The sequence below is a fragment of the Papaver somniferum genome, chromosome 5 (genome assembly GCF_003573695.1).
Source record: "Papaver somniferum cultivar HN1 chromosome 5, ASM357369v1, whole genome shotgun sequence".
In the NCBI taxonomy this organism is placed as follows: Eukaryota; Viridiplantae; Streptophyta; class Magnoliopsida; order Ranunculales; family Papaveraceae; genus Papaver; species Papaver somniferum.
The window spans coordinates 24,302,143-24,329,341 of NC_039362.1; the positions used below are offsets into that span (position 1 = coordinate 24,302,143).

General features: G+C 33.7%; 1 protein-coding gene across 1 annotated transcript; it reads right to left on the reverse strand.

Annotated features, from left to right (window-relative positions):
* Nucleotides 1-23,631: 23,631 nt before the first annotated feature.
* Nucleotides 23,632-25,517, reverse strand: LOC113278865. The gene is made up of 5 exons (XM_026527596.1): nucleotides 25,331-25,517; nucleotides 24,983-25,168; nucleotides 24,236-24,354; nucleotides 24,087-24,129; nucleotides 23,632-23,984 (listed from the first exon to the last, which is right to left on the reverse strand). Exons 1-5 carry the CDS (start codon nucleotides 25,515-25,517, stop codon nucleotides 23,632-23,634), a joined length of 888 nt encoding a protein of 295 aa, XP_026383381.1.
* Nucleotides 25,518-27,199: the final 1,682 nt, after the last annotated feature.

The following is a 27,199-nucleotide window of genomic DNA, read 5'->3' on the forward strand; positions in this document are numbered from 1 at the left end:
TTTTTATTTATTTTTATAAAATGTCAAACCTATATCATCTTTACCTTCTATCTGCATCGCCAAAGTAAACTAGATATGATAAAAACTTTCACTTGATTGGTTTCGGTACGCACCATTGATTTTGATGATAACAAATGACAAGCTTTCTTCATGTTCTTAGCTAGGCTCTTTATATACCCGTTAAAAGCCAAAGCTACAACGCAGGATTAACCTATTTTCGAAATTTTGGTTTTCAGTGTTAATATTGATCATCATAGAAAAGTGGGTTTGCTAAAAATGATGAACAAAACCCTCCTTTTCATATGAGATAATCAGAAAGAAGCATCAAACTTGTTATTCTTACACTCACTTGGAAAAAGTCTTGTTTAGTTTCATACTGATTTTATTTTTTTTCCTGTTTTGTTTGGTTTTCAGAGTTAATATTGGTCATCATAGAAAAGTGGGTTTGTTGAAAATGATGAACAAAACCCTCCTTTTGATACGAGATAATCATAAAGAAGCATCAAACTTGTTGATTCTTACACTCACTTGGAAAAAAGTCCTGTTTAGTTTCATACTCATTTGTTTTTTTATTTTATTTTCTGTTTTGATTGGTTTTCAGAGTTAATATTGATCATCATAGAAAAGTGAGTTTGTTCTTTGTTGAAAATGATGAAAAAACCCTCCTTTTGATATGAAATAATCGGATAGAAGCATCAACCATGTTGATTCTTACACTCACTTGGAGAAAGTCCTATTTAGTTTCATACTCATTTTTTTTCTCTATTTTGATTGGTTTTCAAAGTTAATATTGATCATCATAGAAAAGTGGGTTTGTTAAAAATGATGAAAAAAACCCTCTTTTTGATATGAGATTATCAGAAAGAAGCATCAAACTTGTTATTCTTACACTCACTAGGAAAAAGTAATGTTTAGTTTCATACTCATTTTTTTCATGTTTTGATTGGTTTTCATAGTTAATCTTGATCATCATAGAAAAGTGGGTTTGTTAAAAATGATGAACAAAACCCTCCTTTTGATATGAAATAATCAGATACAAGCATCAAACTTGTTATTCTTACACTCACTTGGAAAAAGTCATGTTTAGTTTCATACTCATTTGTTTTTGTTTTTTTTCTTTTGTTTTGATTGGTTTTCAGGGTTAATCTTGATCATCATAGAAAAGGGAGGTTGTTGAAAATGATGAAAATAACCCTCCTTTTAATATGAGATTATCAGAAAGAAGCATCAAACTTGTTATTCTTACATTCACTAGGAAAATTCATGTTTAGTTTCATACTCATTTTTTTTCTTCTATTTTGATTGGTTTTCATAGTTAATCTTGATCATTATAGAAAGGTGGGTTTGTTGAAAATGATGAACAAAACCCTCTTTTTGATTTGATTATTCAGATAGAAGCATCAAACTTGTTGATTCTTACATTCACTTGGAAAAAGTTCTGTTTATTTCATACTCATTTGTTTTGTGTTTTTTATTTTTTATTTTTTTTGATTGGTTTTCAGATTTAATCATGATCATCATAGAAAATGATGAACAAAAACCTCCTTTTGATATGAAATAATCAGATAGAAGCATCAAACTTGTTGATTCTTACACTCACTTGGATAAAGTCCTGTTTAGTTTCATACTTATGTTTTTTTTCCTATTTTGATTGGTTTTCAAAGTTAATATGGATCATCATAGAAAAGTGGGTTTGTTAAAAATGATGAAAAAACCCTCCTTTTGATATGAGATTATCAGAAAGAAGCATCAAACTTGTTATTCTTACACTCACTAGGAAAAAGTCTTGTTTAGTTTCATACTCATTTTTTTTCATGTTTTGATTGGTTTTTATAGTTAATCTTGATCATCATATAAAAGTGGGTTTGTTGAAAATGATGAACAAAACCCTTCTTTTTATATGAAATAATCAGATAGAAGCATCAAACTTGTTATTCTTACACTCACTTGGAAAAAAGTCATGTTTAGTTTCATACTCATTTGTTTTTGTTTTTTCTTCTGTTTTGATTGGTTTTCAGAGTTAATCTTAATCATCATAGAAAATTGGGTTTGTTGAAATTGATGAAAAAACCCTCCTTTTGATATGGAATAATTAGATAGAAGCATCAAACTTGTTGATTCTTACACTCACTTGGAAAAAGTCTTGTTTAGTTTCATACTCATTTTTTTCCTGTTTTGACGGGTTTTCAAAGTTAATCTTGATCATCATTGAAAATTAAGTGGGTTTGTTGAAAATGATGAAAACCCCTCCTTTTGATATGAAATAATTCAGATAGAAGCATCAAACTTGTTGATTCTTACACTCACTTGGAGAAAGTCCTGTTTAGTTTCATACTCATTTTTTTTTCCTATTTGAATTGGTTTTCAAAGTTAATATTGAACACCATAGAAAGTGGGTTTGTTGAAAATGATGAACAAAACCCTCCTTTTGATACGAGATTATCAGAAAGAAGCATCAAACTTGTTATTCTTACATTCACTAGGAAAAAGTCCTGTTTAGTTTCATGCTCATTTTTTTTCTTCTATTTTGATTGGTTTTCATAGTTAATCTTGATCATCATAGAAAAGTGGGTTTGTTGAAAATGATGAATAAAACCCTCTTTTTGATATGATTATTCAGATAGAAGCATCAAACTTGTTGATTCTTACATTCACTTGGAAAAGTTCCGTTTAGTTTCATACTCATTTGTTTTTTTTTTTGATTGGTTTTCAGATTTGATCTTGATCATCATAGAAAATGATGAAAAAAATCCTCCTTTTGATATGAAATAATCAGATAGAAGCATCAAACTTGATGATGCTTACACTCACTTAAAGAAAGTCCTATTTAGTTTCATACTTTTTTTTTCCTATTTTGATTGATTTTCAAAGTTAATATGGATCATCATAGAAAAGTGGGTTTGTTGAAAATGATGAACAAAACCCTCCTTTTGATATGAGATAATCAGAAAGAAGCATCAAACTTGTTATTCTTACATTCATTAGGAAAAAGTCCTGTTTAGTTTCATACTCATTTTTTTTTCTTCTTCTGTTTGATTGGTTTGCATAGTCAATCTTGATCATAATAGAAAAGTGGGTTTGTTGAAAATGATGAACAAAACCTTCCTTTTGATATGAAATAATCAGATAGAAGCATCAGACTTGTTGATTCTTACATTCACTTGGAAAAAGTTCTGTTTAGTTTCATACTTATTTGTTTTTGTTTTGATTGGTTATCAGATTTAATCTTGATCAACATAGAAAATGATGGACAAAAACCTCCTTTTGATATGAAATAATCAGATAGAAACATCACACTTGTTGATTCTTACACTCACTTGGAAAAAGTCTTGATTAGTTTCATACTCATTTGTTTATGTTTTTTTCTTCTGTTTTGATTGGTTTTCGGAGTTAATCTTGATCATCATAGAAAAGTGGGTTTGTTGAAAATGATGAAAAAACCTTCCTTTTGATATGAAATAATCAGATAGAAGTATCAAACTTGTTGATTCTTACACTCACTTGGAAAAAGTCCTGTTTAGTTTCATACTTTTTTTTCCCTGTTTTGATTGGTTTTCAAAGTTAATCTTGACCATCATTGAAAAGTGGGTTTGTTGAGAATGATGAACTAAACCCACATTTTGATATGAAATAATCCGAAAGGAGTATAAATCGTCAAACTTGTTGTGATTTTTATACTCATTTGGAAAAAGTCTTGTTTAATTCTTATACTTCCATTATCGATTTTTTTATACTAAAAAATATTGTTGATTTTTATTTTGATTTGAAAATTCGTTCCCTTTAGTGCAAAATCATCATGAAAAATTGGTTTGTTAAAATGATTGATCAAACCATCATGGAAAAGTGGGTTTGTTGAAAATGATGAACAAAACACACCTTTTGTTATGAAATATTAATTATAATCAGGTATACTCGGCTCTTTTTTTATGTTTTCATTATCTAGATGAGAATTTTGTTTAATATCGTCATGGCTAGTTCATTTATAGTTTTTTTTTATTTTTATACTATTTTGGTTAAGAATTATTCAAATTTATTGGTTCAGACAAATCTGGGGCAGTGAAAACCTTAAATGGAGACACACATTGATTCAGGAGACACACATGATGAAAATGAAATGATTGGTGGGTCAAACAAATATGGAGAAAACTTTAAATTGAGAGATATTCCATCTCAAGGACTTTCTGGTGGATTGCTGACATTATGGGATGACAATGTATTAGACCGTATTGATGAAGTTATAGGACCAAACACACTTTCGCAGAAATTCAAAAGTAAAGTAGAGGATTATGAATAGCGTCTCATAAATGTTTATTATCATTGTTCTTATTGGGGAAGATATGAGTTCTAGAAGGAGCTAGAAGATTTAACAAGCTGGGCTAATGACAATTAGCGTGTAGCTGTATAATTCAATGCTATAAGAAGAGAGAGAGAAAGAAATAAGCCCGGTGGATCCAGCAGAGGAAGAAGAAGATTCAATGAATTTATGGAGGTGCATGATCTGGTGGATTTACCACTTAATGGAGGCACACTTTTTCTAATAACCAAATTGACCCTATTTTGAGTAGACTAAATAGAATTTTAGTTTCACCAAATATGATATCTAAATTCCCCCTCATAACTCAAGCAATACTTTCTAGAACCATTTCAGACCACTCTGCATTACTTCTTACAACTTCAAATATTGCTAGGAAAAAACCTCCCTTCAAAGTAGAAAGTTACCGGTTTAAGCATCCAGAATTCCTTGACAATTTAAAATTTTGGTGGTCTGCATTAGGATTTAGAAGGTCTGCTAGTTAAATTTTTTCAAAAAAATTGCAAAATTTAAAATTTTAGTTAAAATGATGAAGTAGGGGCCACATATAGTAAAATCAGTGAAAAGAAAGCAGGTGTGACCGCCAGAATTGATGCTCTTAATTCCTTAGAGGAACATATTACTTTATCTAATATTATTTTTTGTGAAAGAGTGGAGTTGAGAACCCAACTTAAACAACTGAATCTAGAGAATGCAAAGAGTGGTTGGTCAGATCAAAGACTCGACACTTTAAAGAAACTGATGCTAACACCAACTATTTTCATGTGTTGGCAAATGGAAGAAGAAACAGAAACATTATTCAGAAACTTATTATTATTGTTTAAGACAACTTCAATCAAGAAGATATAAAACAAGAAATTTCAAGTTATTTTCAGAATCTTTTCCTGGAAAAGCATCCTAGTAGACCACAACTGGAGGACATACACTTTACAAAGATATCAGAAGAAGATAAGGAATGGGTAGAAAGGAAAATAGAAGAAGATGAGGTCATAAAAGTAATCATAAATTTCAAGAATGGTAAATCTCCAGGCCCATATGGAAATTGTACGGAATTCTATAAAGTAGCTTGGGACATTATAAAAGTGGATTTCATGGCAGTAGTGGGGGAATTCCATTCTAAAAAAAACTGGACTGGAGAAAAAATTGCCCCATTATTGGCCTCATGCCAAAGAAAGAACAGGTGGGATCTCCAAATATTTTAGACATATAAGTCTAGTTAGCCACATGTACAAAGTGGTTTCAAAGGTATTGACTCAAAGGTTAAAGAAAGTTCTACCTAAATTGATCTCAGAAAATCAAGGGGCTTTTATAAAAGACAAACAAATTTTATATAACATTTTGGTGGATGGTGAACTTATTGATGCTAGACTAAAAAGTAGATCTCCAGGTGTCTTATGCAAGCTTGATCTACACGAGCTTTTGACAGTGTCAGTTGGCATACAGTTGTGCATGTTCTTAAAGCTTAAGGTATTGGAGAAAAATGGATAAATTGGATATATTAGTGTATAAACTCAGCATAACGTTCAGTTCTTATAAATGGCTCTTCCACTGAAAATTTCCAACCACAAAAGGGATTGAGACAAGGGAACTCCCTAGCAGCTTTTCTCTTTATTTTGGTGGCAGAAATCTTCATTAAGTTTATGAACAAAGCAGTGGAACTCAATTTGATCTCAATGTTTTCTATTAATAATGAATTTAGAGTGTCTCATTTACAGTATTTAGATGCAAAAGAAGAACAAGCTGAAAATTTACTCATTATACTTCAAAATTTTGAAGCAATGACAGGTCTGCATGTGAACTTAACAAAAAGCTCAATTCTCAGTGTGGGGGCAGAACACAACATACAAGAGATGGTTGACATTCTAAATTGCAACATTGAGCAACTACCTCTAAAATATCTAGGACTTCCAGTGGGAGATACTAGCATGAATTCTTCCATTTGGGAGGTTGTTATAGAGAAATTTCAAAAAAAAAGTTGGCCTTATGGAAGAGGAGATTCTTCACAAAAGCTGGTAGAATAACTCTTATAAAATCAACACTTTCTAGTCTACAAATTTACTTACTTTCCATATTTCAAATGCCAGTTAAGGTTGAACAAAAACTGACTCAAATCGTGAGAGATTTCCTTTGGGGATCTTCAATAGATAAAAGGAAAATTTCTTGGGTTGGATGAGAAAAATTTAGTAAACTAAAGAAACTAGGGGGTGTGTCAATTAAAAGTTTAAGAATCACAAAGTGAGAATTATTATCTAAACGGACATGAAGATATGCCCAAGAAAAGAAACATCTATGGAGGAAGGTGGTGCAACACAAATTGTAGAGATATCACATGGAATTATGGGCCAAATATTCAACATTACCTCAAGGAATGGGAATTTGGAAAGCAATTCAGAAACATAAGAGTATTATTGAAGAGATAACTGTCACAAAGATTGAAGATGAAAGATCTATCAAATTCTGGTGGGATAGTGGAAAATAGAGACTCCACTTAAAGAGAGATTTCCTAGAATTTTCAAGCTTGCTCAAAACAAAAATGCTCTTGGAATTGTCAGCTGAAAAAGAATCTCAATAATGCAAATATCACATAGATTACAAAGCTATTACAATTATTGGGGGACCCACCAGATTTATCAGAAGAACAAGATAGTCTGCATTGTATTGGTTCTAATGGAAAGATTGCATTCCTTATCAAGTTGATATGTTCTCTTTAAGTCATGAATAATCTCTTTGATAATTTCATTATGATCCCGTTAGTTTTCGTACCTTTGCCAATTTGTATTGACAAAAAGATGGAGAATTATTTTGTAGTTCACACTACATATATATGGTTTACGGATCATTATGTAAGGGGGAGTGCTTTTCATTGTGTGATGATGTATTGACTAAGGTAGAATGATACATATCACCATAGTATTATTGTCAAAGTTGTGATGCAATTGGACTTTGATGTTGTGTAATAATACTATGACATTGTATAACAATAAGAAAACATCTTGTTAATTAATGTTATAGCTACGGATCTTCAACAATAATGATACTGACTTGAACACGTTCAAAATTGCTAGAAGTACTTGGAGTGACGAAGAATTCAAGGCATGTTGAAGAACCAAGGAAATCAAGCATGATGGATGAGAAGCTACAAAGTTTATTAATTTTGTAATCCATATGTATTGATAGTTTTGTCACTAAAATTGACAAAGGGGGAGATTGTTAGAGCACCACTCGATCGAAACTCGCAAGCGTTGCTATCTCAAGCTTGTTTGTCAAGTTTAGGTGATCAAAACTATAAGTCTTGATTTCTAGTATACTTATAGCTATCTCTCGGAATAAGATAGGATTTGTAGTTGAGTTTTAGACTTCACGAAGTTTATCGATTGAAGACGAAGATCTACTGAGGGGATCTTGTAGGAACTTCATCAACAAAAGATATATGAAGATTAAAACTTATCTATCACTCGGAAGTCTATTATATTCTATCTCCTAATGAGACTAAGTCGTATATATATATACATACTTTTATATTATACACATTTGATATTTCGAGCTGAGTATAACTCGCTTATATATTTCTCGAAATATGTGTTAGAAGCTTTTTTCTTTAGTTACGTTCATCATTATGCTTGACGATTTTAGTTGGACATAATTTATTTGTTGGAAACTAAATAATAAGTCAAAAGATGATCATGTGAAAATTGCCTTGAAACATCTTACACGATTTGTGTGAGACAATCATTTGATGTCGACTTGGAAAGTTTTGTATTTATCATTCAATCACTTGAAAATTACTTATAAGATAACAGTTTGTCTGAGACAGCCATTATCATTTTCTAATGATGTTTCAATGATTGATATGGGAGTTGAGAACAACTAACCCTTTTCTGGATACAACACAATATGCATACAAGTATGCAAAATGTTTTGGTATGATTCAGGTCCGGAAACCTTGTTTACATACCAGTATGCGAACGATTATAACTGTTAAAGTACGGGAACCAAGTTTGCATACCAGTATGCTAACGGTTCTACCTGAGTTAGGTCTGGGACTGCAGTTTGCGTACCCGTTTGCAAACTGCTGAACAAGACCAAAGTTCGAAACTATAGTTTGCGTACCCGTTTGCAAACTTAGTGGTTAAAGTTCTAAAATCGGTTAAGTATGATTGTCATACTCATGAAAAAATACATTAATAAATTAAGGAATGCAATGTTTGCAAACCATGGCTTAATGTTCATGAATTGATTTCGGTATAAGTACTTTTGTATAATTACGAATCAATACGATTGTGTTTTAATTGGTTCTTATATACTTCTATGAGATATATACAATTGAACAACTCCATGAGTAACACACTTAAATTCATTTGATTATCTTTCAAGTGTGATTAATCATCATATTTTATCCAGAATGTGGTTAAGACAAAAGTGTTCATATGGCTAGCTTCGGTTAACTATTGTTGAGTCAACTCAATATACACGTTTAGGTACGGTTATCCATATCTAAATGAAGGTATATTTCATTTGTGTGTAATAAGCCAAGACCATCTAACGATGGGGAGATATAACTTTGGTTTTAAGCAAACTTAGCTTGGATCTTAAATCAGGTTTTCATCTAACGGTGAATATTGATTGCTTTGTTACTAAGCTATCAAACCCTGATTTGAAGACTATATAAGGGAGAACTCTAATAAATGGAAAACCTAATCCTGACACTTTCATGTGTCCTAGTTGCGACTAGAGTCGATTCTACTTTGACATAGGTTTTTCCAAAACCATTATAGGTTAACGACTTGAAGACTTCATTTGGGATTCGTTAAGCCAGATCCAACTATTTTATATGTAGTTGTGTATTCTAATCTTACTTGTTCTATCGTATTGAGTACTATATTTTCTAAGATTTGCTCGAGATTTATCTCCGATAGGTAAGATATACAAAGTAATCACAAAGATCTTCGTCTCATTCATTGTGATTCCACAATAACTTCTTCTACTACCATATAGTTAAGTTATTGTGAGGTGATTGATATTTCTAGAATGTTCTTCGGGAATATAAGACCGGATTATCAATTGGTTCCTTTTCACCTTGATTTATCAAAAAACGAACAAAACTTCATAAGTATTTCTGTGGGAGACAGATTTATTTATCAGAATAGGCTTTTCTGTGTGAGACATATTTATCTATAAGTATTAGACTTTGGGTCGTAGCAACTCTCAGTTGTGAGTGAGATCAGCTAAGGGAATCAAGTGCGTAGAGTCCTGCTGGGATTCAGAGACGTAAGGAACGCGACTGTACCTTAATCGATGTGGGACTTGGTTGGGGCTCAACTACATTCCATTCCAAATTAAAGTTGTAGTAGGCTAGTGTATGTAGCGGCTTAATACAGTGTTGTGTTCAAATATGGACTAGGTCCCGGGGTTTTTCTGCATTTGCGGTTTCCTCGTTAACAAAATTTCTGGTGTATGTGTTATTTCTTTTCCGCATTATATTTGTTTATATAATTTAAATATCATAGGTTGTCTGTAGTTCAATCAATTGGTAAATCCGACCTTTGGTTGTTGGATATAAATTGATTGACACTTGGATATTGGTTTTTGATACCGTCCAAGTTATTCTCATACCAATCAGTTCATGGTTTTGATCTTGTTGATTTGCTGATTTGAGTAAGAGATATAAATCTTGAATATCTTTCCTTGGTTGCGTCCGACTGTCTAGTTGATTATCTTGGAGTTTAGTCCATACAGATTGTCGAATGAAATATTGGGTGTGGTTGTTACACCCCCGCTTTTTCAATAGGCATTCACGCAACGAATGACAATCTTTTTTTTTTAATAGAGGAATTTCATTAATAAAAAGGACTTTACAAATTGTTTAGATCCATTTGAATGGCATTGCTCAACCAGAGTGGAAGATTAAGATCCCATTCTTGACCGATTGAAGAAGTCCTAGTATACTTGCTAATCACATCAGCTACATTATTTGTGTCTCTATGAGAGTAAACACAAGACCAAAAAGTAAATTGTTTAAGCAAAACTAATGCATCTGAAATAAAGTTTAAGTTTGTCCACTTGACTGCTGAGACATTCCCATTGACAACATTGATGACATTTGAACAATCTCCTTCAAAAATTACTTGTGTTAGCCCTTTCTCCATAGCCCAAGTGACTGCCTCTAGAAAAGTTGTCGCTTCAGCTTGTTCAGGATCTATAGTTAACTTTATGCGCCCTTTGGCTCCATTGCAAGCACCTGCATTGTTCCGAGCAATTAGTCATATGCCAGATGGAGATGAATTATTAATAAACGAGCATTGAAATTTGTTTTTATAATTGACTGAGCAGGGGGTTTCCAAAAGTGGTTGACATCTGTGTGAAATGTCATACAACGGTCAAAATTCGATGTCCGCTGTATATGGTGCCAATCACTGACATGGATATGAATATGTCTAGCGACTCCATCCACATTGACCTGCAAGTTTCAAAGATATTATTGCATATACTTTTCCAGATATGCCAAGCAACAAAGCTTATATTTTCCAGCATAGAGAAATCATGCATATTATTTGAGGTGCTAAAGAAACCAAGAAGCCACCCATGAAAATTAAAGGAATAGTTAAGAACTGGGCTAGTAGGAGATACCACCTGCCAAATTCTTTTAGATACCGTACAATCAACAAAAAGATATTGCATAGTCTCAGGGTGATTACCACAAAAGATACATACATTGTTTTTGTGTTTTGTGAATCTAGATAGCCTGTTCCTAGTGGCTAGACACCCATGAATACATTTTCATAAAAAATATTTGACCCTAGGAGGGAGATTACATTTCCAAAAACATTTCCAATCTACATTGGAGTTATTGTTGGAAGGATGAGTAAGTAAATGATCATCAAGTATGGATCTATAAGCACTCTTAACACTGAATTCCATTCCTAGTATATTTCCATCTAAGTTTGTCCTCCCCAAATAGAGGAATTCTAATACTTTTGATTTGCCTAACTATATCAGAATCAAAGAGACAATCTAGAATTTCAGTCTTCCAAGTTTTACTGGTGTGGTCAATAAGTTGATCAACTGTATTGTAACTAGCAGAATAATAATGGGAAGAGGGGGGACTATCTCTTCCTGGAATCCAGATGTCTTTCCAGATAGAGATAGACTTACCGATACCAATTTCCCAAATAGAATGTTTCTAACGATGTCAAGCCCTCTGCATATGTCATTCCAAATCCAAGACCCATGTTTACTAACAATATCAGTAATAGAGTTAGCATTAACAAAATATTTGGATTCAAGAATTTGAACCCATGAATCAGATGGTTGGTTTATCATTATCCATGCTGGTTTAGCAAGGAGAGCTTGATTAAAAATATATGTTTTCTTAATATTCATACCATCTAAGTCTTTTGGAAGATTAATGTCACTCCACCTTTTAAAGTAAACACCCTTGTTTTCTTCTTTACTCCACCAAAAGTCTCGTTGGATAGAATCCATTTTATGCGTCAATTGTTTTGGCATGGGAAAGACCGACATATGATGAGTGACAAGAGACCCTAAAACACTTTGATTCATAACTGTCCTACCAAGACCATACAGAACTTTTGGTTTCCAAACAACTAGCCTATCCTTAATGGAACACCTAAGTATTTTTCTTGGAGGGCCATTCTCCTAATCTGAAATATATTAGATATTTCATTTTTAACATGACCTGGAACCTTAGGACTGAATGCTAGAGCTGATTTTTCGAAGTTTACTGCTTTCCCCGAGTATTTACTAAATTGATCTATAATATTAGCAAGTTGTCTTGTTTTTCTAGATCTAGCTCTAATGAATATACTCGTCAGCGATAAATAAGTGTGAAATAGAAGGGTTAGAAGTTGTTACCTTGACACCATGTATCTGATTATTTATTTCAGCAGCAAACATAGACCTAGACAATGCTTCCATATATAGAATAACGAGATAAGGAGACAGGGGATCACCCTGTCTCAAACCTATTTGAGGGGAATATACGTCACCTGGTGAACCATTTAAAAGAATGGATGTAGTCCCAGTAGTGATACATTGTTCGATCAACTTGCACCAGTCGTTAGAAAACCCAAGCTGAGATAAAACATGCAACAAAAAGGACCATTCTATTCAATCAAATGCCTTGGACATATCAAGTTTTATGGCCATACTACCATCCCTAGCTTTACATTTCTTCATAGAATCGATCATTTCATGTGCAATAACAATATTGTCCGTTATTAATCTACCTTTGATAAAAGCAGTTTGCGACGGCACAATGATTTTTTCCAAAGCCATTTTAAGTCTACTAGCAAGCAGTTTTGAAATTATTTTGTAAATTACATTACAAAGGCTGATTGGCCTGAAATCAATTGATTTTTTTTGGACAATTTGTTTTAGGTATAAGCGTAATAAAATTATGATTCAATTGTTTAAGCAAAAATTTTGAATGGAAGAATGCCTGAACCGTGTTGACAACATCGGGACCAACAATAGCATTTTTTGGTAAAAACCGGGTGGAATGCCGTCGGTCCTGGTGTTGTCCATGGTTGCATATCAAACACAATATTTATAATCTCATCAGAAGTAGGTACAAGTTAACATTAAGTTATCTTCAAGAGAGATACAGGGGTGAATGCAATTCAAATAAGAATCAGGAGAAGGAGGTCTAGAAGATTTACTCATGCTCGAAAAATGTTGGAGCAGTTCCTTAGCTATATATTGCCTATCACTAAGAAATATGCCTAAGTTGTTTTGTAACGAGTCAATCTGAGTTATTCTTTTCCTAAATTTGTCTTTGTTGTGGAAGTACGTTGTGTTCCTATCACCAGTTATAGATCCTTCTTTACCTCTTTGTTTCCAGAAATCTTCCTCTATATCATACCAGTGGCTAAGAGTAGCATTTAATTCTTGAAATCTAGAATTACTGTCTTGGTTTCCAGCTATCGAAATGGCACTAATTTTTGCTTTAATCTTATTGATTTGAGTGCTAATATTGCCAAAATGCAGGTAATTCCATTCCCTAAGTGCTATTTTTGTGCCATGCAGACTTTTAGTAAACCTAAAAGCTTTAGACCCATTACAACTAACAGGCCAGTGGTTTTTTATGACATCGAAGCACGAGTTATCCCTGAACCAAGAGCTATTAACGCTGAATGCGTTTTTAGTAGCATTTTCTACTCTAGAAAGTTGCTAGCATTATGGAGCAGTGGTCATTACCTATTGGAATTAGATGATACAGACCAGCACGAGGAAAATCTGACATGAATTTTAAAGTCGTAACCGCTCTATCAAGCCTAACAAAAATCAGATCATCATTGGCCCTTTTATTTGACCAGTTGTACGGGTTTCCTATATAATCCATGCAATCAAACGAAAAATCCTTCGACAACAATTTGGGACCAAGCAATCCTAATTTTTCTCAATCAAATTATGTTAAATGATTTTATGTGTACCACATACTTACGTAAAACCACTCTCTAGATATTAATAAACAAAGAAAAAAGAAAAAAAAAAAGGAAAACATATGCTATACATATACTTCCATTTTGTACTCTTTTAACAACACAAATTTTGGAAGAAAAAAACTATATTTTTGTTTTACAATGAATACTGGTTGTTCATATTTATTTTTACGCAAATATTACATAGAATTTCTCCAGAGTATACAAAATGTTAAATATGTGGTTTAGAATGACCTTATAATGACATGGCTAAAATGACTTTATCATGACATGGCAACGTCATTTTTTTTTACAAAATCCAATTGAAGAAGAATTTAAAGCTAATCTTTTGGTGTCATGTTACTCTTATACAGCTCTACATTCCTAACAAAAATGAGAGTATTCCCGAATAGGAAACTTTACCATCCACAAATTTTAATTCCAACTGATATTCAAAATGATAGATGGTAGCCTTACAAGTCTCGGAGTGCACTCAATTTTGGAGTGTATGAGCTTTATAAGAGGAATATGTCACCAAAAGTTTAGGTTCAAAATCATTACCATTTATAATAATACCGTTTTAATCGGGTCATTGGATCCTTCCCCTATTTTAACAAGTATGAAGTTTAAAAAAAAATCAATGGCATTTTAGTAACTTCACGTAAAAAGTGAATTCTGTGATATAACGAGAGATCAGTAGAGGGTGCGGATAGAAACTTCTTCCACTTGTTCGTGTCAACTCTTAAAAAAAAGAAGAAAAAAGTGATATTTGGAACTTACGTTTGTAATATCCGGATTAGACGAAATTTTATCACGAACAAAGAATCCCACTTATATTGTACAGTGCTAAACGCACTGTACTAAGAGGATGAAACCTAAACAACCTGACTGAAATTAAAAAACAATAACAAGATAAAAATGTCTTAGCTATATGTAATGATCTTGAGACATTTGAGAGAGTGAGTTCTCATGGTTGATCAATTCAGGTCAAGAGTTTGAATGATTAGTAGTTTATTAAGAAGGTGTAATAACAAAATCTAAAGACTCAAATTAATCTGCTCCAGGATCTATTGCCATATATCTTTTACATAATCTTTGAGATTTGGTGGCAGACAATGACTTGGAGAAAAGTCTAATCAAGATTTGGAGAGTAATTAAGCAAGTGTCTCTGATTTCAGTTTGTGATCTAAACGAAACACATACATGACCCACAAGTTTGTTATTTTTTATACAACAAAATCATTGTCATTGTTTTACCTGCTCCTTGGGTATGACAATACCAAACTATAGGCAACCTTTTGGTCTTGCAAACAAACACCATTCCTATTCAGCCTGTGTGTATTTATTTGACCAAATGAAGAGAAGAGAAAAGAGTATAAATCAGCTGGCAGATTCGGATTCTTTTTCCTAAACAGCAGTCATTTGCCGTGGTACTCAAATCTGAGGGTGGTTTGCATGACAGCAGAAATTGCCAGACATAATTCCAAGAATGAAATTCGGCCCCCAAAAAAAAAGTGCAGGGGAAACTATTGCCAACAATGAAGCATTCTTCTTCCGAATATGACCGCTCATGAAAATCTCACCTACTTGAGAAATATCTGAGCATCTGGAGATAACATGCGCAAGCCAATAGATTCTCAATAGCCGTGTCCTTTTGCTTCTGTAGAGCATTAAAATGCTCTTCCCCCGTACCTTTCGTTAGAAACTCATTTGAGGATGTATCTAATAATAGACCAAAAACTAGGTATATGTGCCTAAAGAGTATCGATGAGAATGCTAGAGTTTGGTTAGAGAGGCCTTTTAACGAAGAAGAGGTGACGAAAGCGATTTATGATTTGGGGTGGATAAAACTCCGGGTCCGAATGATTTTCCTATGAAATTTTATATTGTTGCGTGGGAGTTCATTAAAAAAGACTTGACGAAGGCAGGCCCGGCCCTGCATTTTTAGTGGCTTGAAGCAAAAAAAAGAAATTGTGGCCCCTGTTTAACGAAAACTATTATAAATATAATATGTTTTTTTTTTGGTCGTCATAAATCTGTCTGTTTTTATTAGTAACCCCTTAGAAATCTATCTTTGTAGTTATGCCCCACATTGCTACAGGTTTTACGTAAAATCCTTATTCTATTTTGTGAAAACGAAAAGGGATGTTTTCATTTTTATGGCCTCTTTCATTGTGTGGCCTCAAGCGCAGCTTGTGCTGCTTATATGACAGGGACAACTCTGGACGAAGGTGTTTAAAGATTTCTATGATAACAACATTCTCGATACTTCTCTAAAGAATAACTTTATAGCATTAACTCATAAGAAGATTGGTGTGGAGGAGGTAAAGGACTTTCGGCCTATTAGCCTCATAGGAAGCGTCGACAAAATTATTTCCAAAGTGTTAGCGGAGCAATTAAAAGTATATCTTCATATATTAATCTCTCCTTCTCGATCTAGCTTTATTAAAGAGCGTCAAATTTTATAAGGGATTTTGATAGCAAATGAATGTGTGGATTCTAGAATTCGTCAAAAATTACCGGGGTTAGTGTGTAAATTAGATTTTGAGAAGGTTTTTGATAATGTGAATTGGAACTTCATAAATGAAGTCTTATTTAAAATGGGCTTTGGAGGCGTTTGGTGAGCTTGGATACGGAATTGCTTATCTTATTCAAAATTCTCGGTTCTTGTGAATGGTACACCTCATGGGTTTTTTGGTAGCGAAAAGGGTATTCGTCAAGGTGATCCTCTTTCTCCTTTTCTTTTTACCATCGTTGGGGAGGTTTTGAGTCATATGTTGAGTAAGGCACAAGAAGTTAGTAAAATTTCATGTATCTCAGTGAAGGACGAGGGAACTAAAGTTAACCATCTCCAATTTGCCGATGATACCATTGTTTTTCTTGATGCGAGGCGTGATCAAGTAGACTCTCTAGGTTATTTACTTCTTTATTTTGAACTCACTTCGGGCTGAAAAATCAACTTTTCTAAAAGTTGTTTGTTTGGGGTAGCTCTCGTTGAAGACATAGATGAATTTGCTAACATGTCGGGGTATAAAAGGTCAAATTTTCCAAGTATTTATCTCGGTCTTCCTTTGGGTGATAAATTTGGTGGCTCACAAAAGTGGGAGAAATTTTGGAATCATGTGCTTAGAGAACGGGAGAACGATATCAAGAGGAGTTAAGTTGACTCTAATCAAAAGTGTTTTGGCTAGTTTTCCCATTTATTATTTATCAATCTTTCTTGCACCGTGATCCATTACAAATAAGATTGATAAGATAGTAAGAAATTTTCTTTGGGATGATGATGCTAATAAGAAAAGAATTCATAGTGTGGGACAGTCTATAATCATAAAATCTAAAGAAGGTGGTGGTCTCGGAATTCGGAAATCTAAATACATGAACTCGGCGTTTCTCAAAAAGTGGTGGTGGAGATTTGGAATGGAAAAGAATGCTTTTTGGAGAAAGATAATGGTAGAAAAAATTGGAGAATCATCAACCGGTTGGGAAACTCTCCAATCGAAAGGTCCAAAGAGGTGTAGTTTGTGGCACAATATTTATAATGAGCTCGGGGATTTTAACAAACATGTGAAATTCAAGATCGGTGCGGGAAATGAAAGTAGATTTTGGGAAGATCTTTGGACTGGAGATGTCGTCTTATGCAATAGATTTTCATTGGCATTTGAAGCTTCAAGAACAAAAGGGCAAGTGGTGGCTAGGTTACATGAGATTTCGAGTAATTGCATTAAATGGAAGTTCATGTCCTGGAGTAGATATCCTCAAGCCACAATGAGGGAGATTGCTTCCATAAACTCATTAATAAAAGTGGTGAATACTCAAAAAGGGGTCGTAGACTCTAGATTGTGGATGGTAAATAGAAACAATACGGTTGATGCCTATACAGTTAAGTCTGTGTTTGAGTCTCTTTGTGATCAAGGCGATACTAACTTCCCAAGTGAGATTATTTGGAGTCGATATTATTCCTACAAAATAAACTTTTTTCTATTGCTTCTATGCCATGAAAAGTTGATGACGACGGACAAGCTTTATAGGAGGGGCATGAATGTGGATAGGGTGTGCCAGTTCTGTAAAGAAGAACATGAAACAAGTGCCTAGTTATTTTATGATTGGAGATCAAATAGAATTTGGGATTATTTTATCGATGGATGCAACTTCAATTGGAATTACAATAGTAATATTTCCACAACTATAAAAACTTGGAGTCATGATTGGGGTGATGAAAGACTTGACAGTATATGGACTAATTTACCGGTTGCAATTTGGTGGTGCATTTGGAAAGAAAGGAACTCTAGAATCTTCAATCACAAAAAGAGAAATTTGGAAAATCTCATTCGAGATATCAAAAGTCAAGCTTATTTTTGGGCGGAGAGAAACACTAAAATGTTGGGTTTAACGGCTAACATGGTGATAGCTTTATGAAACTCATATTTCTATCAGCCGTTTTGAGTTGGATTTGAGAATTTGGGTGGATGTTTTTTTTAATTTTACTTGGCTCTTTTTTCTTTGTCCTCTTGTTTAGGTGATCGATTTCTAATTCGGTCTCCTCTTTTTGTATCGGTTGGTTTTATTGGGTTGAGGTACTCCCCCCCAGTACCTCTTTTTCAATGAATCTTTTCTTATTGACCGATCAAAAAAATAATATTACCATCTCTTTCAAGAATGGTGATTTGTGAAACATAACTCTTACGAACCCCATTTTACTCTTTAGGCCTTGAAAATTCTTTATATCGATTTTCATAAGATGAGATACACAGTCAGGAAGAAGTAAATGTGACTCCAAAGATGTTCCTCCGTCCTCGTTATAAACTGAGGAAATCATTCCATATTTCAAATTTGTGAATGTAACATAAATACTCACTTTGATGTACATACTTAAATTGCAAAAGAGAAGGGACCTTTCATGCATCCTATATACTTAAAATTTCAAAAGAGGTGGAATATTAATAGAGCAACTCTTAAATTTGATATCTTTTGTGCAGGAACAAGATCGAAACACTAAACACTTGAGATCTGATTCCAGAACATGTAACTCGAAAGAAAAAGAACGAAATTCACTAGTAACTAGATGTAATTCTTCCGGGCATGAAATTTTAGAGACCAAATCATACACCAAGCCCGCCCCTAGTCTGACACTTTTGAGCTTTACAATCTTAATAGAACGAAAGCTCTTGTAGAGAGAGGGTATAAACTCACGGTGGGTCAGTGTCAGATGAGTGACTGACTTGTGTGGGAAAAAAGAAACCGAGGCAAAGTATACACTTCATGGTTGTCAGGATATAAAAGAAGTAAACACCATACATTTAGACCCCGAATAGTCTAAATCAAGTGCGAAACAATTACTTGTCATCCCAGATCTGACCAAAAAACGAAGTTTCAAACTGTAGTCTTTGAACTCGTTAATGTTAAATGCTAATCGGAGATTAAGTAACTGTTCAGCATCGCGAAGAAAAAGTACATGTTCCACAAACTCAAGTAACCGCCTTTTTCAAACATCCAAAGACAGATTGCCAAACCTTTCTGAAAACTGCAAGGCTTTACCACAAACATTCACATATATGCATGGCACATGAAGCATCGTCATAAGGAATATATAAAACATTTGAATCAAAAGTTCCAAAGAAGAAACCTCAACAGAAAACTCAAATTATCAATTTGATAGTTGATCGATTTATGCAACAAAACAGACATAATTTCCAAGAACGCATTCAATGGTACCAAAAAAAATGAGCATCCATGGCAAGACTTGAATATTCAAGAATATTTATGTCAAAGGGAAATATGCAACAATTGTGTTTGAATGCAAAAACAAAAAATATTATATTATCATTCTAAATAACAGATGTGTACTATTTCTTTTAGGATACTTGGATTCCACTCTGGTATCATTGAGATATATTTTATACTATTTCATAACCAATGCTATTTTTGTTTGAAAGAATAAGATTTTACCTCCATTAATATTTTCAAATTTTTCTTTGCACATTGAACTTTTTTGATTAAAATTACCCGCAATTTTCATTTGTATAACCACAAATTTGTTTATGTGTTTACGGATTTATCACTTCTAAAATTTTATACTAATGTTATACTTTAAATTTTAGTTATAAGTTTAAAGTTTATCTGACGATTTTCTTATTTTTGTATTTTAAATTTTATACTAATGTTATACTTTAAATTTTAGTTATAAGTTTAAAGTTTATTTGACGATTTTCTTATTTTTGTATTTTATATTCCATATGAATATCACTTTTGCTTATGTATATATATTTTATGCATATGAATACATATGTACTAGTAATATATATAAGTTAATATATTAGTGTTATGAAAATAGTTGAAAAAAATCACAACATAACCCGATAAAGCGCATATACTATCCTATATGCACTGAAACTTATTTACTTCTTAAAATGTGTCTTACGTATTAAAAACTCATTGTCTCATGTTTTTCTTTTTACATATAAGTAACTCTTTATATATTATTTTTCTTGGATAATATCTATGTATTTTGGGTCCAAAAAAATATAAATACTTTCATAACAGTACTTGCTGTGGCTTTTTAAAAAAAAAAAAAAAGTTTGGACATTTTATTATGTTATTCTAAAGGGACTGATTCTTCTGAGACGCTATCTAGTGTGGAGAAAAGCCACAAAATAGGAAAGGATTCTTGCGTTGCCGCTGAGAAAGTCAATTCCATAGGGGATGGTTGTCACATAATTGTTGTTATTAAAGGTCAAGTAGCGGTGGGCGAGAGGATCATCGACGAATTAAATGATATGGTAATATGTAATTGTGTGGATTTAGTGGATGAATATTACTATTCACTTGTTACAATAAAATTTTACAGTTGATGTTCTCTTTTGACAGGCTGCTCGATTAGAGTCAAGGGGAGAAGAGCTGAAATTAGAACATTGTGTTGATCACACCCACACTTCCCTCAAATGAAAGTTCAAACCAGAGGATTGGGATTTAACGGAAAGCTACGACATGGACACATACAAATGTGGTCTTATGTTTATTTAGAAAGCAACAAAGAGAAGTCGAATCTCATTCATAAGTTCGCTTATGTGGACAATCTCCAAAAATTGGATGACATTAAAGATTTTCTATTCGTCGGAAAATGCACAACTTTAGTTAACAAAATTCTTTTTAAACATTAGCGTATGGAGGTGGAAAAAATGGATGCCATTGCAAAATTGAAAGAAGGTTCACAAGCCGTTTCGTTTTCATTGTTAAGTAGAGGAACACTATTGAATGAGCAATCGTGTACGACTTTATTTTTTTATTTTCTAAAATAACACGAAATATCGAGTGTAGGGATTGTATTCACTTTACTTTTTCTATTGCAGTTGTCACGATAAACATCGATGATTTACATTGCAAGACAATCAAAACTTCGGCAGAATTTGTAAGTATTAACGTTCTACGACGCCATTAGTTTATATGGATCTATAAAGTAATAAAAGTTTTGTTTAGTAGTCGAGTGTTGGGTATATATTTTTTGGTAGTTGGGGCCAATTAGTTTCGAGCTTAATATGACATTTGCAGAAAACATGTAACATACCTTGGAGTAAATATGGGATGACTGATAAAAAGGTGATGAGCTGACTTTCTTCCAACCAAAGAGATTTGAAACACTAGCTCAGTGTCCAAAACACCTCTTCCAACACTATAAATCATTTTATTAGAGGTGCAAGAAGATATATGAATCAACCATCCCCCAACAAACTGTGAATGTCCACCAAAATCGTTGGTGGATGTACAGATTTCCACGGGGGCCTAGTTCAATGACCAGTTTTGCTGGATCAAGCCCTCCATCCTTCATCGCGTTACCTTTTACACCATTTCACCTCTTTCCTAGTTAGTTTTTTTTTTCTCTTTTTTGAAGCACCTTTTTTTTGTTGTTGAAAGAGTAGTATTTTATTATTATTTATGAACTTCTCTGAGGTAAGAAATCCCCATCGAATCATTTGTTACAATTATATTTAGGAAGTCCGGGCAAGAGTTGTCCCAGATATAACTGTGATTATTGTTTCTTATTTGTAATTGTAGTTGAGTTGCAAGGTTTCATAAACCATCCGCCACTTGGTTGCCTCTCTATATGTATGTAAGACTGCGAATTGTTCAATTTATTGCAGATGGTCTTGTATTTCCTTTATCATGTCATGAATGATCCATGGTGCATGTGTGCTATCTTCTTCAGTAGAGTCAACAGTGATGTTGAGTCTGTTTCAAAATATATTTGTTTTCATCCTTGTGAGATTGTCATTCTGATAGCCAAAAGGAAAGCCCAAGTTTCTGTTACCAGTGTTTTGGTTACCCAAATTGGTGCAGCCATGGCCATTCTCACCAAACCTAGTGAATTTCTGCATATCCATCAGGTGACACCGAAAGTAGTAACGCAAAATTTGAGTAATATGAAGTTATGAACAGAGGGCATAACCGACTAAGTAATTTCTTTGAAATCGACCATGAATCTAGTTTTACCATCTTGTTCCACAGAACACTTTACTCAGCCACGCGCTATCATTGATAAGGAATGATTTTTTGGGCACCCCTCATTTTTGTGAGGGGACCATGATTACTTAGGTCAGCTTTCTTACACTCATAAGGGGTGTCTTAATGTTAGGAAATGACTAACTTATCTTTTATTTTTATTTAAATTATGACTAACCTAATAACATATCCATCCTAAACCTAATAACATAATTAAAACTTTAATTCATAAACACAAAAACATAATTTTCACTACAACAGAATTAACCATTTTCGACGAACCAGATCTGTCAATAATCTCTATTATTGACAGACCCTTCCCGTCGGATGGTCTGTCTTTATTTATGGTGTCAAAAACCTTAAATGATGGTAAACTACTGTCAACAATGATCAACAATAAACGACAAACATCAACTGTCAAAAATTATTACGGGCATTACTTGTCAATAAATTCCAATATTGTATTGCCAGTATTCATTTTCAATCGGATACAAAGTTTTTTCTCATTGCTTCAATTGTAAATAAAAGTTATCTAAAAAACTAAGAACACTTTAAGTTAAAAAAAAAATCGTCATATATTATAAAAACCCAATCTCATGAGTATTCTTTGTTCAGGTAACAAAAAATAAAGGAGACAACATCCAAGAAAAAAAAGACAACAAAAGACAACAAATGTCTCAAGCAGCTGCGATGGTGGTATCCTTTAGTCGGTCCTTCTCTTTCTTCGACTCGGTGAGTTGAGCCTCATCACTGCAATTCTCTGCGAGAGAGGAGAATGCAACTCTTCTCTTATCCTCTTGTTTTCTCTTCCATTTACATAATTGTTTTATATCCGGATTTTCAAAATTGTATACTAGAGGTACTTTCCGACTAACATATATGTCTTCTTTATACATTTGTGAATTGAAGTGGAAGAGAAAACAAGAGGATAAGAGGGTTGGGGACCGATCCCCGAGTATTTCAAAAACTCGGTCGATCCCTACAGAGTAAGTCGGTTACTCATATACCTGTACATAATTATACTAGATGTGCAACTATGTGACATAATGTATGACAATATATATGAAATCAACATTTTAAAACCTGATTCGGTTCTATTAAACCTGAAAACTACTTAAACAAGCATAAACCAAGCATAAAAGTTCTGCTAACAAACAAAATAAACTGCAACTAGGCAATATACATGAGCTACACTCAGAACCATTTAGCAGACTTCAGTTGTTACCTAAACCACCTTCTAAACATCTAATGAAACTCCACAGACCCTACACCACCTTCCAAACATCTAACGAAACTCTACAGACCCTACACCACCTTCCAAACATCTAATGAAACTCTACAAACCCTACAGTAATGAAGATTTCAAACATCTAACTAAGCTCTAGGCTAAAGTTCAATTCTATCATCTCCCTCCTCATCGCCACCTTCGTCTCTATCAGCACGATTTCTCCTATTAGAATGCATGCGTTTATCAAAATCCTTTTCGAATTGAAAGCTTGTATCATCACTATCTTCACTGTCATCATCATATGGGGGGAGAGTTTCATCATCAGGTTCTTCAGAGATAAGACTGAATATAGGATGAGTATCCGATCTTTCCTTTCTTCTTGATCTTGTGCTTGGTCCAACATCCATAGCTCCAATGGATGCATTAGCCTGTTCCCAAGTAAGATCTTCACCTTCCCTAACTAATCCTCCACCTTCCGGTATGAGCCAATCATCGTCTTCATCAAATGCTTCTAAGAAAATAGGACGATATACATCTTCATCGCCGTCGTACTTGTTTTCTTCTTCGTATCAACGTTGTAGCTTTTTATTGTACTGGATGAAGACAGACTCACTCAACTTCTGTTGTAAGAACTTGTTTCTTTTCTTGGAATACAACTGAAATTTGGTTGGACAGTAGAAAGTTAGTTACTCACTTTGAATAAACAAGAAATAAAAACTAGACTTGACGAAAGACAAGACATTGCAGTAAGTATGGACTTACATTCTCAAATGTACTCCAATTACGCTCACAGGGAGAATCACTAATAGTTAAACTTAACACTCGAATGACAAATTTTTGTAAGCAAGGCACGCCAACCCCATGAAGTATCCACCAATCATCTGATCAAGAGAAAAAACATGGAAAAAATATATAAAGTCTTGGTGAAGTTTTCTGTCCATAAGTATGAATAACATGAGAATATATATATATATATAGTAATAAGTGTGGAAAATGATTCAGGGCACGCCAATATAAAGATTATATAAAACCTGGGAACGTTTTAGCAGAGAAGATTATTCCTCTAATTCTGATTTTTGGAAAGAGAAATTCGTCTCAGGGTTACCCCCTCTGTTTGCTGAAAGGGTTAGAAATAGACTAAAATCAAAAAATATTCAACAACGTATTGAGTATGGCGAATATACTTTTGGCCAACTATCTTCCGAAATTGTATGTGAAGGTTTAGCTTTATGCTCAGACATAAAGCTACATAGACAAATACAAAAGAATAAATTATCTAACAAGCAAGAGTTAGGTGATTTTTGTGAGCAATTTGGATACACTAATACACCATCCGCGTTATTATCTAGGAAGAAAGGTACTCGACCACTTTCCCATAACAATCCTAAAACTACTAGATATCCTAATAGGTATCCATTAAAATCTAAACGACCATCCGCGTCAGGATATTGGCAAACTTACGTGGCAAACTTACTATATATAAAGTTTTGTTGAAAGTTTGAAACTTACGTGGCCTCATCGTATCTCTTGTTCTAATAGCTGAAGCGCTTCCTAGTGAACGTGTCGCATCTCTGTAAGTCCTCAAGTCAAACATTGCCTGATCATAATCTTTAGGATCAGGTATAAGTCGCTCCATAGCCTTGTAAAGTCCTTCCTTCACAACTCGGTACGCTTCATCACTGTCAATCTTCTCAGCTGGGATTTTATAGAAAAACTTTGGGTTTAGATAGAAACCAGCACAATGCAAGGGATGACAAATCTTCTTTTCCCATCTTTTCCTAAAGATTTAAAAATTTTTCTTGAATGTTTGATCACTGCATTTAACTCCCTTTAAGTTTTCTTCCATTCTTCCCTTACATCTAGACACAACTTCATAAATATAGCCCATAAAAGGTTTTCTTTCAATATCAACCATTCTCACAACCTCTACTGATTGAGCCAACACTTGAAAGGAAAAAGTAACATTCTCCCAAAATTCATTACTTGAAACTGTTGCCATCATTCTTTGGCCATCAGAAGTCCTTGCGTATTTAGACTTCATCATTTTTTATTGAACAAAGAGCACTTGCAAGTCATGTCTGTACTCCAAAAGACTGCTCAATGTATAATAATGTGTAGCAAACCGAGTGTCAGTAGATCTATGCAATTCACTGTTGTTCGTCAACTCTCTAAACATTTTCAATACTGCTCCATGGTTGTAGATGTAAGAAACAAGTGGCTTGGCCCTGCCAAGAGCTTTAATTATCTGTTGAATCTGTTCACTAAGGTCCTTCATGACTAGATTGATATAGTGAGAAGCACATGGAGTCCAAAATAGCGTAGGGTATTCTTTCATTAAATCTTTGCCACCAGCTTTAAAATTTGAACCGTTATCAGATACGAACTGTGATGAAATAAAACAATAACTCATTAGCTACTAATCAATAGTAAAGGCTGTAATCAACTTATAAATGAATCAAGAATGTATGAAATAAATTGTTAACTTACTTGAATGATATTTCCTATTCTTACTTCGGAAATCACTTCATTGCAGAGTTTCCGTATGTATTCGGCATCCTTGGTTATCCTTGAATTATCAATAGACTTCAAGAAAACAGTTCCTTTTGGACAGTTAACTAAGAAGTTCACAGTTTGTCTTTCTTTTTGATCCTTCCAGCCATCAGACATTATGGTGCACCCAAATCTCTTCCAATGTTTCTTAAATGATGCAACAAACTTCTTTTTTCATTCAACTGATTATAAAAGATATTGGTTCTTATCTGACGGTACGACGGTGGAGGCATTGCTCTTCCATATTCTCCAATTTTATAGATCATTTCTTTAAACGATGGGCACCGGAACGCATTGAATGATATCCCTTCTTCAGTTTTCCATGCTCCAATTGCATCCCAAGCTTCTAATTTCAGTTGTTCATTAGCTGGTTGGAATTCTTTGATTGATTTTTGCTTCGCCTTTTGAGGATCTGATTTAAGCAGCAAATCAAGAGCACCTCTAACATCACTCATTTTCATTTTCTTCTTGTTGGTTTCCTTAGACTCCATTGCCACCACTTCATCATCACTTTCTCCCAAAATTGTTAAGTTATCCTCATTATACAGTCTATGAACTCTCTCCATGTGAGCTTGTTTCTCATTCTTTTCTTTCTTCTTCTCATTAATCTTCTTCATCATTTCAGGTGTAGCCTTAGGACAACTTCTCACTTCCCCTTTTATCTGTAAAATATGATTCTTAAATCTATTTATCCCACCACTCATAATATGACCACACAACTTACATTTGACGCGCCTTAGCTTACAATCATCATATTCAGTCCATTCCCAAGCTATATTACGACCTTCAGGGACACCAGTAGATGAGATTGAAGCTTCATTCACCTATTAAATGATACATTAAATACAATTGAGGCTAGAATTGAATAACTTAAATAACTTATGTAGTACAACTGAGGCCAGAAGACATTAAATAGCTTATGTAGTACAATTGAGTTAAACTAATTAGTATATCTGGCAAACAGATTCAGAAAACATTATTGATGAATAACCTAACAACTGACAGCAGGAAAAAAAATTGAAGACAAAGAAAATATTGCAAGTATGATGCTAAAAATAAGGAGAATTAAATATACCTTAGCTTTCTTGGTAGCTTGCTTGGTCATATTCTACTGAAAAAATAAAGAAATTGTAGAAGGATTAGATCTGGAAGAAGATTTAGAAGAAAAATGGTAGA

Coding starts and splice junctions, on each gene's coding strand:
- LOC113278865 (XM_026527596.1), bottom strand. CDS start 25,517: ATGATGAAGTCTAAATACGCAAGGACTTCTGATGGCCAAAGAATGATG. Junction 24,130..24,235: donor ATTGGAGTACATTTGAGAAT/GTAAGTCCATAC, acceptor ACCAAATTTCAG/TTGTATTCCAAGAAAAGAAA. Junction 23,985..24,086: donor GTTCTTACAACAGAAGTTGA/GTGAGTCTGTCT, acceptor CTATTTTCTTAG/AAGCATTTGATGAAGACGAT.